This window comes from Kryptolebias marmoratus, linkage group LG3 (assembly GCF_001649575.2).
Source record: "Kryptolebias marmoratus isolate JLee-2015 linkage group LG3, ASM164957v2, whole genome shotgun sequence".
In the NCBI taxonomy this organism is placed as follows: domain Eukaryota; kingdom Metazoa; phylum Chordata; class Actinopteri; order Cyprinodontiformes; family Rivulidae; genus Kryptolebias; species Kryptolebias marmoratus.
The window spans coordinates 12212065-12229124 of record NC_051432.1 but is presented as its reverse complement, the minus strand read 5'-3'; the positions used below and the strand labels follow the sequence as shown (position 1 = coordinate 12229124).

At 36.4% G+C, this 17060-nt stretch overlaps 2 protein-coding genes across 3 annotated transcripts in view; both read left to right on the top strand.

Moving 5' to 3' along the window:
• Nucleotides 1-7103, top strand: part of tbck (TBC1 domain containing kinase) — a 44047-nt gene extending 36944 nt beyond the window's left edge. For both annotated transcript variants that reach the window (XM_017408787.3, XM_017408796.3), the window contains exons 25-26: nucleotides 3234-3393; nucleotides 6700-7103. In XM_017408787.3, coding sequence (XP_017264276.1) covers nucleotides 3234-3393; nucleotides 6700-6810 — 271 coding nt within the window. In that variant the 3' untranslated portion in view covers nucleotides 6811-7103. The remainder of the gene's footprint in view (nucleotides 1-3233; nucleotides 3394-6699) is intronic.
• A 148-nt stretch (nucleotides 7104-7251) lies between these two features.
• Nucleotides 7252-15980, top strand: LOC108231633 (hydroperoxide isomerase ALOXE3-like). Its single transcript, XM_025004042.2, has 14 exons — nucleotides 7252-7805; nucleotides 8307-8478; nucleotides 9871-9952; nucleotides 10505-10627; nucleotides 10730-10833; nucleotides 11087-11253; nucleotides 11437-11580; nucleotides 12315-12518; nucleotides 13518-13604; nucleotides 13704-13873; nucleotides 14103-14224; nucleotides 14431-14531; nucleotides 14706-14876; nucleotides 15067-15980. Exons 1-14 carry the CDS (start codon nucleotides 7662-7664, stop codon nucleotides 15244-15246), a joined length of 1971 nt encoding a protein of 656 aa, XP_024859810.1. The 5' UTR covers nucleotides 7252-7661; the 3' UTR covers nucleotides 15247-15980.
• The last annotated feature ends 1080 nt before the right edge of the window (nucleotides 15981-17060 follow it).

The window sequence follows — 17060 nt, the reverse complement described above, 5'->3', positions numbered from 1 at the left end:
TTATCCTTCTGGGAAAAATGTATCGAAGTGATGTTGAACAAATTTTATGGGAATTTATAATGTTTTTAAATTGTACTGACTTGTATTTCTCTGTCCTTCTAAGTGGATAGAACGTGTATAAAATGGCAGGTACCACTAATGGGTCATTTATGAACAGTGACTACACAGTGGAGCTTCAGTCCAGTCATGTCCCTTTTCTTTTCTGCAGAATCTTTGCCATTTATTCAAACCACTGATCCATTGATTTTTGATACTGTTTTGTTTGAAACGTATTTAGATGCATCCATCCCTCTAAGACTTTTTATGTGTTAAAAACCTTTCTCCAGAATGGTACCTTTTTAGATCAAGAGATTTCTATGTTGTCCAGTATCACCGCTTTTAGGCTTAAATTTAATTATTTCACAAGACATGTCACAGGACAATTTGGTAAAATCTGAGAGTAACAGGATGTCCCTTTTCTTTTTTGCAGAATATTTTCCAGTGCTTTTATACTTGATTTTTGATGCTGTTTTGTTTGGAACACATTTTGATTCATTCCTTAAAGACTTTGATCATCAACTGGAAGCCCAAGAGCTTATCCTGTTTATCCTGCAAAGGCTTAGTTCATCAATAAATTGTGCACTTTTTGTGTCTTGTAAGTGTTCTGTTTAGTGTCAGAGGTGTACGAAACTAGTTCTGGTCATGGTAGAGACGAGGCTACTGAGTTAGGGTCCAATAAAAGTTAGGCTTCACACAGGTTCATCAGTGCATTGTTCATTTGGGGAGAGAAAAAACACAGACTTCAGTGAGACCCTGGTTATTTTATAAAGCACAGACAAAGGTTCATATAAACAATATAGTTATATATCATATAGTTTAGCAGTGTTCTGTAAACAAGTCGTGTCGTTTTTGTTAAAGTGAGACAAACAGACACACAAAGTTTTCAGAAGAAGACATCCGTGATGCATCTGTCATTCCATGAGTGGTTTGAGTGTTTGTTTACATTTTTCCTGATGTGAAACCAGAAAACCATAGCAAATGCTCACTGAAGCGCTCGCTAAGATATTAAGTGGAAACTTGTGTTTTATTTGTCACCTTGCAGAAACTGATAGAACTGAGATGTGGGAGATGAAAGCCAATATTTTAATAACACAGTTCGTTGTGATGTTTCTGACAGGTGAAACTTTACAGGCGGGGTGTACGGCTCAGCTGTAATTTTGAACGTAATGCCTCACAGGTTTTTATTTGCGATGTGTAACGGAAAACAGCTCTCAAAATATGAGAACTGAAATGTCACCGTTAATGTTTTCTTTTGTTCATGAATGATTTCCAACAAAGCAGCTGTGATTTATACTGGAAAAAATGTGCAAGGGTGTGGTCATATTGTATGTACTTCTCATCTTTCCCTTACCTCTTGACCTCCTGCCACTTCCTGGTAAAGTATTAACAGAAAAATTCTGGGCACAAAGACTTAAATGAGCTTCAGTTTCTTGTGAAATGACAGAAGGGTTAAATTTAGGCGGGATGATCTGTTTTAGTCACGCTGCTGCATTCTGCAACATTCAGTCAGGTTCTTCATATAGCTGCATGACCAAATTCTGCAGCCTAAGAAAGAAAGGGATAAAGCAAGGTGGATTAGTCAGGGAACACAAGCATTTTTTACTCTGCCATTTGGTTCTCAGTACTTTCTCTGTTATGGGATGTATAGGTTTGCATTTTTATTAAAGAGTTGGGTGATGGTCAGCATGTCCTTTCATTATTATGTATCCACACTTCATACTCACCTGTTGCCATTTTGTACCCACTGGTTAACATTTTATACCTGTCAGTTGCTAAATAGTTATGACCTATGCTCTTAAACTATTACCAGTTTGCGCCCATGCACTTACCATATGCATTTATACAACCTTGCATGCACTTGTGCACCTATCATTTTAGAAGTCCACGGCTTCCTCCACGAATACCTAGGTCTAACCACAACAAAATAAAATTAATATGAATGAAACTGGTTCAAATCTGCCCATCTTCGTTATAAACATGTACTCCAGTGGATTAAATCATCAACAGTGGGGCAGATGCCAAGATGAGTACAAGGCGGACAAAGTGGACAGCTACTTTTCGTAACCTAAAGATTTGGCCATGGATTGACTGAAACTTCAAAAGTACAATTGGTCAGGGGATGACTTGACCTGGAGCCCCCTGAAAAATCTTTATCTTTATCTTTATTAAGATATTTATTAATCTTTATTCTAGGAAACATCTTCATTGCAACATCTTCAAAAAACTTAGACATGCTGGTATTGTGAAAAAGTGTTTTTGTTTTTTTTTCTTTGTCAATTTAATACGATCTCTTTGAAGACCGCGTTAAAAAACTTAAGTTTCTTCTGCTTGACACAGTCAGCACTCTTCTGACCCTTCTTTGTATATTGCTTGATATTTGTTCCTTTGCTGGACACAATATGTTGGTACAGAAAATATTGAATAGGTTTCAAACACTAAGGTTTCTAAGAAGTTAAAGAGTCATCAATTAGTCAGGATTACTGGCTAGGGAAAAGCCTTCCTCTAGCTAAATTCTTACTTTAGAGCCTTTTTTCTTTTCTTTTTTTTCAGGGTGAGGATTTACCAGTCCCTGTTCACCCCTTGTTGGAGCTTAGGAAAAACTCTGATGTAGGTGTTTCAGATCACATAAAGTGGATTAAATGCAGTGCTCTGTTGTATAAATCAGATCCTGCTTTTAGGTCCCTACAGTTGTTTTTTTCTTAGAGAATAACAAGAATGTGTCTTATGCAATTTCATAGCCAAATGTACTACATTACAATTTGTTAGCTAGCAGATTGTACAGTGTGTTATGTAATGTTACTATTCTTTGTTATTGTAGCAACTTCTTTGATTTGGTGAACAAACACTGAATCATCGGAAATTATGTCCAACCCTCCATCAGTTGTTCATGTTTTTCTTTCTTTTATCTTTCATTTTCTTTTATAATTTTATTTTCTGCTTCTGACAATAATACGTTTCTTTGTTCTTTCCTTCCTCACTCTGGCCCGAGTTCTTAACACGCTGCTGCCTTAATGGTTGAAGTCCAATAGGCTCACCGAATTGGTTATCATCAGATCTGCTTTGTATGTCTTTCATGCTGTTCAAGAACGTTGTGCTTCCCATTTATATAAAAACTAACTAGGTTCACCAAACTCTGGTGGGGTTCTGAGGAATAAAAATCTTGAATCGGTACTCCTTAACCTCATCGTCTCCAGCTTCAGCAGAGGCCATGTTTCAGGCAGCATCAACATTCCCTTCAGCAGCGTGTTTAACTCTGATGGTGAGCTTGTCCAGTGCCCCACATCAGGAGCCCTCCAGAACTACAGAGGGCGTGTCATTGTGATCATCAGTCATGCTGTGAAGAGTGCCACTATGGTGAGAAGCTCACACACACACACACACCTGTACACATCAGAATAAAACTGTTACTAGAATGGGGCTGGACGTATGTCCTACTTACTTTTCCTTTCCTTTCCTTTTTTTCTTCTTCTTCCAAGGTGTGAATTATGCAACCTATTTTAAAGATCTTGTACACATACAGCTTATTATATAGGCCAGTGAACAAAAGGGTGTTTTTTCTGATTAGACAAATAATCAAAACATGTTCAAGTTCTGCTGGTCTTTTGTTTATTAGTACAGTGTAGTAAAACCCTCATATGGTATATTTCATACAAAAGCTGTAAATCCATCTGAGATTTTAATAAACAAAAAATAAACTTTTGCACATTGCTCATTAAAAATCCATTCTCTTTTGTATAAATTAACTCATGATGTTTTTAGAAACTCTACTGGAATTAAGTGTGTGGAATTAAGTGTTGTTTCATACAATGTCTTATTTCTTAAAATACCTCCTTTCATTTGCTGAAAAGAAATAGTTTTCATATTTTTTTATCAATAATTGTTAAGTAGACAGAATAATTGAAATTATTAAATGGCTCTGTTACAAAAACCCTAAAGACCTCAAATAAAACAGTTTTCAGAGAGATTAGAACCTGCAGAATTTGTTAGGTCCTTTTTTAAAAAACAATTAATAATTAAAAATTCTATTTAATCATTAAGCTCTTTGTTACTTTGAGCCCATTACAAAAACAATTAGTTTGTCTTGTTTTAACAGAGTCTATGGTCGTTTGTTGATGGGACAATTGTTGAACAACTCAACCACTGGATGGATTTTAATGAAACTCTCAGAAAATCATGATTGGATTGATGTCCACAACTGATTAGCTTTTGGAGTGAATCAATCCAAGATGGCCGCCACAGCAAATTAGCCTTGGCAAACACAAAAATGGCTCTAATTCAGTGGGTTTTACAGATACTGAGTCTAAAGCTTGATGTAATAGTCGCTGAGAGTCATTTACATCACAAAATCTGAGCTTCAACAGACCGTGTGAGATCTCGCAATATTGCATAAAATTGTCCGTAACATTATTTTCAAAATTACACTAAAACACCTATAACTCAGTAACTTAACTGGGTTTAAAGTCTGGATTTGTACACCCTCTTAAATTTCTTATATAAAGCAAAAAAACAAATAAAAGTCAGTACAGTGCTCAGCCCTAACTGATTTCCACACTTCATCAGACAGTAAATGTCTGCAGAAAAAAAATAACAAATGTAGATAAAAAAATGAAGTTTGAATGTGAAGAGGTAAAATTTCTGTTATGATATTTATTGAATGAAATGAGCGACTTTTTTCAGCACGCAGCTTTTTTTTTTGTCCATTGAAAATGTGCATGTACAAAACCAATTTTATTTCCTTGTTTTTCATGGGTTTCCTACTAATTATAACTTATTAGTTCCAATGTAGACCTGTTGCAACACAAAACTCTTATATTTCTTATTTATTTTCCTGAGAACTCCTACCCACACATGTTTTGAAAACTCTTTATGTGTGAAAAACATTTCTCTGGAATGTTTTTCATTTAGTACCGCCCCCTAATGTTGGGATGGTTCACAGTGTCCTTAACTTTTGGCAGTAGTTTGTAAAATACAACAATTACACTTTCAATCTAACGGTTATCCTTTCCTGAGAACTCCTACCCCAACATGTTCTGTCAACACTTTGTGTTCAAAACATTTCCGTGGAAAGTTTTTCACTTCCTACTGCCCCTTTGTGTCGAAATGTTACACAGTGTTCTTAACGTTTGACGATAACTGGTTATAAATTCATCCAGTTTGTAAGATACAGTAATCACGCTTTCAGTCTAACATTTATCCTTCTGGGAAAAATGTATCGAAGTGATGTTGAACAAATTTTATGGGAATTTATAATGTTTTTAAATTGTACTGACTTGTATTTCTCTGTCCTTCTAAGTGGATAGAACATATGTATAAAATGGCAGGTACCCCTAATGAGTCATTTATGAACAGTGACTACACAGTGGAGCTTCAGTCCAGTCATGTCCCTTTTCTTTTCTGCAGAATCTTTGCCATTTATTCAAACCATTGATCAAACCATTGATCCATTGATTTTTAATATTTTTAATATTAATATTAATATTTAATATTGTTTTATTTGTAACATTTTTTTTCCATCCCTCTAAGACTGTGACTATCAACTGGAAGTCCGTCCTGCAAAGTCTGAATTCATCAATAAATTGTGCACTTTTTGTGTCTTGTAAGTGTTCTGTTCAGTGTCAGAGGTGTACGAAACTAGTGCTGGTTTGATTAAGGAATTAACCTTATCCCAGCTACTGGAGGATTAAAGGTAGTTTCTCACTGATTCTCAATTTCCTTGCTTGAGTCGCAGAGGCTCGCAGCCATGTCGCTTGAATTTTGACCAGATTCAGATCATTTTTTGGCAGCCTGGAATACAGTTTTGCAAGCCGCGCATACAAAAACTGATTGTGATTTTCAAAATTAAATATTTCACAAAACATGTCACAGGACAGTTTGGTACATTCTGACAGTAACAGGATGTAAATTAGTTCACTTTGGAACATATATTATTAACACTTCAGTTAAAGTATTATGGTAATTTTGTGCTTAAAAGTGCTTCTGAAGGAATAATGTTATAAATGCATAAAATGTTAGGTACCTCTAAGAATTATTTTAAGAATAGTGCACAATTGAGGTTCAGTCCAGACAAGGCATTTTTCTATGTGCAGAATCTAAATGAATTTGTAAGACTTTATTTTTGTTTCACTTTTTTGTTTTGTATTTCCTTGGTCATAACTGACCCTTAAACTCATCCTGTTTCACTTCCCAATGATTAAATTTATAACAAATTTTGCACAAACTGGTTTAGGCATCAGTTGCAGTCCAGTATAAAACGAGTCAGAGCCTGAGCCCAGTGGAAATCTGCTAGTGAGAGTTAGTGCAGCTCAACACTTAAAAGACACCAGAAAGACACCAGAAAGACCAGTCTCTGTAAAACTGACTGAGTTATAGACATTTTGTGTGTTTGCTAAGGTTGGTTAGCTGTGGCAGCTAACGAATGAGAACGACTCTAAAAATGAATCCATTGTAGGTCTACTCTACATCCACTGATTGCTTTTATGAGATATTTTGCAAATGCTGCAAACCTATTATTGCCTCTTTACCTCTGGATTTAGGCAATAAAGATGTTCTCTCTCACACACAGCAACCTACGAATTCTAAGTATCCCCACGAGGTCAATAAGTAGAGTTCTTTGAGTTTGGGAAATGACTGGTCTGGCTTTTGCTTTTTTTTTCTTCCCAGTTTGCTGCACATCTGGTCAAGGTGAATTTTTCCCGTGTTTGTATTCTGGATGGAGGGATCAGCAAGCTGAAGCCCACTGGACTCCTCACTGTCCCCTCCCCTCAGATCTGACTCTGTTCCTCAGCTTAATCTCAACACAGATGAGCTTATTATTATGGATCAAGCTGATGTTAAGAAAACATCAGTCAACAAAGCTCACCATCACGATTCTATGTGTTACTAAATATGATTTTAATCTGATTTCGTTTTCACATACAGTGATTGTTGTAGTTTATTGTTAGTTTAGGACGATAATGATAATATGTTTTGTGCCATATATTGTAGATGCTTTGCATTGAATAAACCGTCTGCTCTGGGTAATATGTTTGTGTGGAAATCAATAAAAATGATACTGTGGTTAAAGACTATTGTTATTTTTTTTCAGCTACTATTTACAAATCATCTCATCACAGCTGTGTATCTGTTAAAACCACTGAATTGTCACAGATTTATTAGCTTTAACAAGTAACTGCATTTGTCATTTGTGGAACCTAATCGTGTGAGATTTTTCTGACGAATTCTTTTTCCCTTTGTTTTTATCTTTGAGGAATCTAGGTAAGTCATTTATTGCACAAATTTTATTGTGTTTGTTTTGTTTTACTGATAGCTGTTTCAGCCACCAATCACAAGAGATTTCTATTGGAACTGACTGGACTCTTTCACAACACAAAGTGTATATAAGGAGAAACCAGTCAGTTTCAAGAAAAGCCTTTCTGAAGGAATTTCAGTGAGCTACATAAGAATTAAACTGAAATCAGTGACCAATGAAAAGTCCTTAATTTTTACCTGTTATTACAATTTTTATTTTCATCTCTTTTTGATACCAGTAACTCACAGGCTTTCCCACTCAGGTTTATTATCACTTTAGTTTGTGCTGACAATGTTTCTCTGTTTTCATCGTCAGGTTTGATCTAAGAGAGAAAATGGTGAATTACGAATTGAAAATATTCACTTCCACTAGTGCCTGGTCCAGCACTCTGAACTATGTCTACATTAAGTTGGTGGGAACTAACGGGGAGAGTGAACGAACTCTGGTGTCAGGGTCTACATGCTTCATTACGAATGTGGTAAGTCTGGAATCTCCTTCTGCATTTTTGTAGCAACATAAAATTTGGTCAGACCTAGTTAGAATGACCATTAATGTAAAGAATTTTTTGAGAAAAGATGACATGATTTGCTAAAAAAAGGATCCTTTTTATTTATATTAAGATGTATTTTAGATAAGACGACACTTTCATTACCCTTTGTGTTTCAAGATTTAAGAGAAAACTTTTTAAAGTAACACTCAGTTGAGTCTCACCGTTTATAATGTGTATTTAGATGACCTTTTGAAAGATTTTTACCCAAATTACTGGAAAAAACACCTTTAGTTCTATAACATACCTAAACTACAGCGTAGTTACATTATAAATACAGGAAGCATGTACTTGAAAATGATAACAGATGCTCTTAAATTCTATTTACTTTTGCAATTATTCTAACTTTTTTTAAAAGTTTCAGCACTTTTCTTGGTAGTTAAATGCACTTTACATTTTGTGGCGTTTTGAATAATTCTGTTACTACCCCAGGTGTCATGTGTTACTCTGACCTGCCATGCCTCCCTTGGTGAACTGGTACTAATAGAGGTTGACAAACAGCCTTTCCTGATGCAATATGACAACTGGTTCCCTGCCAAAGTGGAAGTCAAATCTCCTGAGGGAAAAACCTACAGCTTTCCCATCTACCGCTGGATCATTGACAGTAAGGAGCACCGCTTCAGAGACCCAACTGATCACAGATCAGTTGGGTCTAGTCTTAATGTACCAATGGAGCAGGTGGCACATCTGCAAGGCTGCAAACTTGTGCTTTTGCTCTTTGCTCCCCATTTTTTGTTTTTTAAAAAAATTATCACTCCCAATAATAACACAAAAGCATATAGTGTTTATTGATTTAATTTTTTACTTTTTTTTGTTACAACTGAAATAGTTTAAAAACATTCTACACCCCTCTCTCATATTTGAGTTGGTTCAGTCCAGCTCAGCTACTCTGGCTTGCTACTGAGACAAACACCACTTGATTATTTCACTTTTACAAAGCTATATATTACAAAAAAAAGATTAAAAAAAAAATCATAATTCTCCAAAAAAAATAAAGTGACATCAATGACAACAACTATTGCTGCTGTAACAGTATGTGCAGTTACATGACCATAAAACGGGTTGCCTTGCTCCTACAGAGCGACTGTCAGAAATCAAAAACTCAGCTCCTCTTTTCTCCCTGTCGAGCGCCTTTCCGGAAATTTTGTTGGTCATCTTTTGTTTCTGTGTCTCCATCAGAGATGCTGAAACTGGGTTAAGCCCCAGTGGCTGGTTTATCAGCATAGTGATTGAAAAACCAAGCAAAGCAACAAAAAAGCTTTGTAGATGACCAATTGTGTTACTTCTTTGTGGCCCCAACTAATCTCAGGTGTAGACCCTGACTGACTGGCTCGTCTGCAGACCAGAGCTGCCCCTTTCTCTTCCCGACTTGGAAACTCCCGTCTGAACAATGATCGGTGTTAACTGTTCAGAGGGGCTGCAGGTGCTGGGCTGTATATCATGTGCAAGACAACCTGTAGCAGACGTGCTTAGAAATTTTCATTTGCTTCATTTGGTTATTTCTGTCTGAACTCTCAATTGAACTTTTGTGAATTCAGACTGATTTGTTCACAAGGAGATTTTTGTCCCGTCACATCTTCAAAACTGTTCTTTGTCTCCACTGGAATTATATTTTCCAGCAGACACGCTGAAATTTCATCCTACAAACAGGTTGCTATTACAACAATGTGGCCTGCCTACTCTGATGCTAGATTCAGTCTTAATTTCAAAAAAATAAATCAAGCATTTAGGATTTCATCTTGACATATCCTTTTTGAAGAGCAAATCTGTTCTGGCACACGTAGGCAGCCATCTTCTCTATATGGTGTGCCTGAAATGACAAAAAAAGGGAAAATTTCATCCTGTGAGAAGTTTTCAAAAATGAGCCTTATCTTCCACTAGATCCTGTTTTCAAGAAACATAATAGAGGTAAACTAGACTATAAAAAAGGTTGAAGAGGAAATTTATTTATTTTTGTTATTAATTTAAAACCTTGCTGTGACTTTTTTTATTTCAGCTCTGAGAGTTTATGAAGATCACAATCATATTGGCAGATACAGTCGTGAGCAGGAGCTGAAACAGCGTGAGAAAGACTATTGGTAAGAGCTCAGAGGTGGTTCACTTTTTAAATTCTTTTTGCACAGAAATTTGACAAGAATGCAAATCTTTTCCATCCTAAACCTGATGATTACTTGACAACCAGCTGATATCTGGTGTGTAGTTGTGAGTCATCTATCAAAGCAATTTGCACAAGTTAGGATTTTTTTTTTTTGAGTAAATAATGAAATTGATACGGCAGTTATTGAACTTGGTAAATAACTTTGTGTAAATAATTTAAATACTTCTCTCGCAAAATTTTACGTCAAACTGGAAACAGCTTGTCTTAGGATTGTAACAACAGAGGCACTAAAGTATCTTTATGTAAATCATTATGAAGCTCAATTAGCTCTGCGCTTCATTACCAAACATCAGCAGTGGCTTTGTTATTTATTTTTGTTTTGCACCTGGTTTTAAAATGTGTTTAGATGGTAAATAACAAAGTACTATGTTTGCATGTATAATACATGTCAGCCTAGCAAATTACACTTGGCATATTATAATACCTTGGACTCGCACTAACCACTATAGTGCTCCACTTTTTTTAAATAAAGCTGGGATGAGTTTGCGTCTGGGATACCTCACTGCATGAAGACAGATGACATTCATGACCTGCCTTGTGAGGTTCGATTCTCTTTCACCAAGGAAATTGAGTTTGACTTCACTGCAGTAACAGAGTAAAGTCCATTTATTATTTTACACATTTGTCTCTAAAAAAATGTGTTTAGTTATCAGAAATACTGAATCATTGTATTGTTTGTTTATTTCCCCCCCCCCAGCCTGTTACAGTCAAAGCTGCATGGATTGACTGAGTCTCAGAAAAAGTGGACTACCATTGATGAAATCGGTCGTGTATTTAGCTGCAGAACAACTGAAATCTCAGGCATGTGTTATTATTTTGGCTTAATTAATTACAAAATCAGACATATAAGATAATTATTTCAGTATTTTGTATAATTCTTTTTTCTTCATGTTAGCCCACAATATCTTATGTCACACTGAACAGTCAGCTGAGTTCTCTCATTTATTTTCCTGTGGCACATTCAGTCCAAAAAAAAAATACAGTTACAGTAACAGAGGAGGGTTTAGTTTTTAACAGGGTGAAAATAAGTTTTGCTCTTTTGTTCTTTTTGTAGAATATATCCGTGAACACTGGATGGATGATGAGTTGTTCGGCTACCAGTTTCTGAATGGTGTCAATCCCATGATGATCCGACGCTGTTCAGCCCTGCCCAGTAACTTTCCTGTTACTGATAACATGGTCTTCCTCCATGGTCAGGAGAGCTTGGCTGATGAAATGAGCGTAAGTTTCTCGCAATAGAACAAAGCAGAATGAAACTTTATTTGGATGAAGTTGATCAGATTTGGCATGTTTTATCAATTAAATACATTTTCGTGTTGATTTTAGCTATTTATGGGACGTGTGCAAAATAAATGTGAGTCAAACCCTTTCTCGTTTTTTTGTTTTTGTGTAAAACTCAAACAGAATGGCAACATTTTCCTGTGTGACTACAAGATTTTGGATGGAGTAAAAACAAACACTATCAATGGGAAGAAGCAGTACCTGATGGCTCCGCTGGTCCTGCTCCAAAAAACTCCAGATGGTAAACTGATGCCAATCGCAATTCAGGTGAGATTAGCTATCAAATATGGCTACAATCAAATCTGTAAGTCAGAATTTTAATAAAGTGAACTATTTTACTCAAACTACAAAAATGTAATAAACCAATCTGTCTTTAAGCATCTACAACCCTTATTCTGAAAACATTAGGATGTTAACATCTTTTAACCTCAGTCTGTAAACATCAAGGAACCGAAGAGAGCAGCAGCTTGAGGTTTTGGAGGGAATGTTGTCCCATTCTTGTCTGGATTCCAGCTATTCAACAGTCAGGGGTCTTCTTTACTAGAATTTTTGCTGGATGGGATGTTGTTATGAAACCTGTATATACTTTTCTGCATAGATAGTGCTTTTCCTGGTGTGTAATCTTCCTATGCAACAGGCAATAATGCACAACCATACCATCAGAGAGATAGGCTTTTGAACTGTGCACTAACAGGCTGGATGGTCCCTTTCCTCTTTAGTACAAAGGAGGTGGCATCACTGGTTTCCCCCCAAAAAAATTTTAATAATAATTTTAATAATTTTTCTTTTAGCAAATATTATTGCAAAACAAAAGCTGCTGATGTTTTGTGGTTTTATCTCGCAGAAAAAAATTCTCATGGTGGATTTGTAGAAATACAGACATTCCAGGAGAGCAAAGCAGCAATAGATCTTACAATAAAAAAATACACTTTTTATTCTTGTTTATCATTAAGTGTATCAGAAGCAGTGACTGACTTACATGTTCCCCTCTTCTCTTGTAGCTGAAACAGGACCCAGCTGAAGACAACCCAATCTTCTGTCCTACAGACTCTGAGTACGACTGGCTGCTGGCAAAGATTTTTGTGAGGAGTGCGGATTCCAATGTGCATCAGCTCAACTTTCACCTGCTGCGCACTCACCTGCTGGCTGAGGTTTTTGCTGTGTCACTGCTGCGCAACCTGCCCATGGTGCATCCTCTGTACAAGGTAACTGAAGCTGGGGGTTCAAGGTGTTCAGGTGTGCGTAAATTTAAGTAACTGACTCTGGTAATTGGTTAAGATCTCTTTTTATTGGTCAGTTCGGTTCATCTCAACTGGGGACTGTGTGTCAGTGTAACACAGTCAAGTCAAGTCAAATGTATTTATTTAGCACTTCTCAGCAACAAGGCAGTTCAAAGTGCTTTACATCATAAAATAATAATAATAATCCCCAACCTTTTTAGTTCCATGGACCGGTTCATTATCAGACAGTATTTTCACGGACCGGCCTTTAAAGCTGTGGCGGATAAATACAACAAAATAAAATGATTTGAGCGGCATGAAAACGGGGGTATTTTTAAAAACATAATAAACGTAAATCCAACGTGTCCTCGCAGCTTTGTTAGCTGCGTCCTGGTGTTGTGTTATCAACATGAATAACACCCTCTCCTTCCTCTAATGTTCTCTGTGTTTAAACTTTAAAATAAGAGACACCACAAATATAAAGTGCACAAAGAATACAACTCACTATAACGCTGAATCAGTGGGAGCCCTGAGCCTGTTTCTCAGTAATGAGACGGTCCCATCTAGGGCTTCCAGAGACGTTTGTTTTTTACTCATTTTGCTGCTTGTGGGTTTGTTTTTAGCGGTACGCATCACGTGACCTAGATGAGCGTTCTGACACGCATCAAGAGTGAGTCATAGATGGATGTAGTGGAGAGAATCTGGTCAGTTTTCAAAATAAATCTCGTTCAGACTCCGAAAATAAAAAAACTGAAATACTGTAAGTTGATTATTCTTTCTGTGCGGCCCAGTCCCAAGTGACCCACGGCCTGGTACAGGTACGCGGCCCGGGGGTTGGGGACATCTGATTTAGAGTCTGAGATGAAGTTATTTGATTTTTTTGCAGTTTTGCTGAGCATTGCACGGTCTGACCTCGGGGTGAATTTGCTTGGTCATCCTCTCCTGCTGAGTATTGTTACTAATAAAATTCTCTTTTTCCTTCAGCTTCTCATACCTCACACTCGCTACACTCTGCAGATTAACTTCTTAGCTCGAAAGAAACTAATATCTGCGGATGGAGTTTTCACCCAGGTGAGAAAACTCGCACCTGGAACATCCTTACCAAAGATTTAAACTGTTGTATAAAACAGTATTTGACTTTAAGTTTGATATACTGTAACTTTTTCTTAGTTTACAGCCTCTGGTGGAGAGGGTATGATCACAATCCTGAGGAGCTCTCTGTCCTCCCTGACGTACAGCTCCCTCTGTATGCCTGAGGACATCGCTGAGCGTGGGCTGGAGGACGTGCCCAACTTCTACTACAGGGATGATGGACTCAAACTCTGGGATATCATCCACAGGTACAATAAACTGTCTACATTTGTATGGCTGGTATAATAATAATAATATTTTCTTGAATATTTTGCCTTCTAAAAATGATGTGTTCTTAAAATCTGTGGAGAAAATGCAAAAACAAGACTCAAATACTTTGTTTATATGTCTGTGCATCATGACAACAACTCTTTGGAAAGTTCCACATCATAGAATGTGAAAAAGACTTTTGGATAAATGCTTCACTGTTCCTTTAAGGTTTGTCAAAGGAGTCCTCAGCCACTACTACAAGAAGGATGATGAAGTCCAGAAAGACACTGAGCTGCAGAAATGGATCGGGGACATTTTTGAACATGGATTTCTTTCCCATGAAGACACAGGTGGGTTTTCACTCAAAGGAAAACTTGAAACCACCTAGAAGTATAAAGTTTTCATAAGTTAAAACATTTTCTTTTTATGGTAATAGAGCTTTACACACACATTCTGAATTTGTATACACAAAACACAAATAACATTATTACAAGTTTATTTTCTGACTGTAATGTAAAATAAGACAAAATAATTCTTCTTTTTTTGTTCTTTTAAGGAGTTCCACAGAGATTTACCACTGTGGATGAGCTGATCAAATTTGTTACCATGGTGATCTTTACTGGCTCAGTCCAGCATGCTGCTGTCAACTCTGGACAGGTGAGTCTTTATTACTTACAGAGATAATCTGTTTTAGGTTTTTTTGCATCCTAATTAGTTTTTGACACATTTTCCACCTTCATGTGTGAATGTCATATTTGATTGCCAGTGTTGTATTATTTAAAACTAAATAAATCATTTTTAAAAAGTCCAATAACGATTTATTATTTACAGTATGACTTTGGTGGCTGGATGCCAAACGCTCCCCTCACCCTGCAACGTCCCCCACCAACCAAAAAGGGGGAAGCAACTGAGGCAACAATGTTGGCAACACTTCCGGATGTCAACGTGACTGTTCAGATTATGGACACCTTGTGGCTGCTCAGCCAGCAGTCTTCTGACTTTGTGAGTGATGAAGAGTTCTGCTCAAACTGTGTGAAGTGAACCTATATATCAGTGAAATGAAAACAAAGTGCTTATTTACATCTATATCTAAAAAAGAATATTATGTGGCCTACTTTTAACAACTGTACAGTTGTATGCTGGTTGTTATGTTTGATAATCAATAAAATAAATCTGTCATTGATCTCATCAGGTCCCTCTTGGCCAGTACCCCGAGGACCACTTTACTGAGGAGACTCCCCGTAAAGTAATAAGTGATTTCCAAGGAGACCTGGAAGTGCTGAGTACAACCATCAGAGTCAAAAACAGGAAACTGGAGCTGCCGTATCCATACTTGGATCCAGCTGAGGTAGAAAATAGTGTGGCTATTTGAATAATGAATGATGGAACCTCCTCAGTTTTTTTTGTTTTTTTTTAAATTCAGATAATCATCAGGGAGCTGGGGATAAACTGCATGTTCTGGTTTACCATGATTTTTGAAAGCAGAAATATCTTAGTCTTTGGGATCTTTGTAAGCTTTGTGTGGCTTTTTTCTTCTACCTGTTACCTGATTAAATCAAAAGGTAATAATTTCTTGCATTATGAATGACGATGTACAGTAGGGTATAATATAGGGAATATTTGGGGGAAAAGTATGCTTATGGTTGTGGTTACTGAACTAATAGATTATTTTTGTATAACCATGAACAAATGTGTTTCATTTTTCTGGAGTAAGTATTGCAGTTCATATGTAATGCACATTGATCAGCCATAAGATTATGAACACCCATGTAACACTAAATAGGTCACCCTTTGGACTCTAAAAAAGCTATGGCCTGGGGTGTCCAGTGTCAGGACTTTATTAACAATCTTTTTGCTGATAAACCCTGCAGGTTTGGGTGTGAGGTCTCTGTGGATTAGACTCGCTGTCCAAAATAAATTATTTTACCTCCCGGTGGTCATAATGTTATGGCTGATTAGTGTACAGTTGTGTAGTACTAACAGCTGAAGTAATATGATAAGATCTTTTATATTACTCTCAATTGTACTGTTGCTCATTTTTGATGCTTTATTTTTCGAGCAGCATAAACACTTTTACTCAAAATCAATAAATTTTCTGTCACTCAAGGACTGTTTTCTGTATTTTTTTATTTGTCTGAACACAAGAAGAGCTCAGTGTTTGGTTTTAACATTAATCGAAGCAAATTAGCTTCATTCAGACATTTCCCCAGTTTTAGGTTAAAACTCTGGCACCAAAGGCAAGGGATTGATTTGTATTTTCATGATGAGGATTTAAAATATATCATCTTTGTACAAAAAAGTATTATTTCAAAGTATGAATTGATAATCACACTAGGTAACAAAATTTCACTTTTGTCTCGTTCCTGGGTTAAAACTATAATTTCCCAATTCTTTAAGTAAACAAAATGGAGAAAAAAAATAAATAAAAATTGATCCCAAAACTTTGCTTTTGTTTGACAATGAATTTATAATTTTGCTTTTTTTCAATACCAGTCATTGATTTTTATGTAAGTGAAGGCATTTTTCCATAATTGTAGTCCTAAAAATTTAGTTTTCAAAACATGGTAAATAAGTTGAAACAATAGAAAAGATGGTTTGTCAAAAATTCATCCTATAAACCACAAAAGCAAAGTTTAAAAGCAAATCATGGCCATTTTCCATTGTATTTCATGAACCACTGGATGAATTTTAATGAAACTCAGAATGGAAACAGTGGATGTTCATCTATAGGAGCATGCATGTCACTTACAAGGTTTGATCAAAACAGCAATAAATCTGTCCCTTATCACCGTCGTGTGATCTTAGTTTGAAACTCTGGCATGAAAGGCAGTGGGCAATCTGCATTCCTTCAGGGAATGTATAGGCTTCAAAACTGTAAAGTGCATACATTTACACGACCTTCTATGGCAAGCTGGGTTATCTTTTTAGGTGGACAAGCTCTTCAGAGCAGAGAATTTTCTTGTCAAAATGAACTGTAATTCAGAATGCCATTAATGGTTGTAGAAATGTGAATTTTTCCATAAGATTCTCATTTCATATTTATAGAGTTTGGTCCAGACAAAGTGCTTACATTCTTCCTCAGTACATATAAATGTGATGCAATTTGTCTCAAGAATGGATGTTTGAGATATTGGAAATAATTGATAGACAACTATCTGAAATGTTTGACATGAAATAACTGGATAG

Bases quoted from the DNA above. Each gene is read 5' to 3' on its own strand.
- LOC108231633 (XM_025004042.2), top strand. From the start codon at position 7,662: ATGGTGAATTACGAATTGAAAATATTCACTTCCACTAGTGCCTGGTCC. The intron at 14,532-14,705 runs GTGAGTCTTTAT...TATTATTTACAG, and splicing joins CTGCTGTCAACTCTGGACAG to TATGACTTTGGTGGCTGGAT. The intron at 14,877-15,066 runs GTGAGTGATGAA...TGATCTCATCAG, and splicing joins GCCAGCAGTCTTCTGACTTT to GTCCCTCTTGGCCAGTACCC.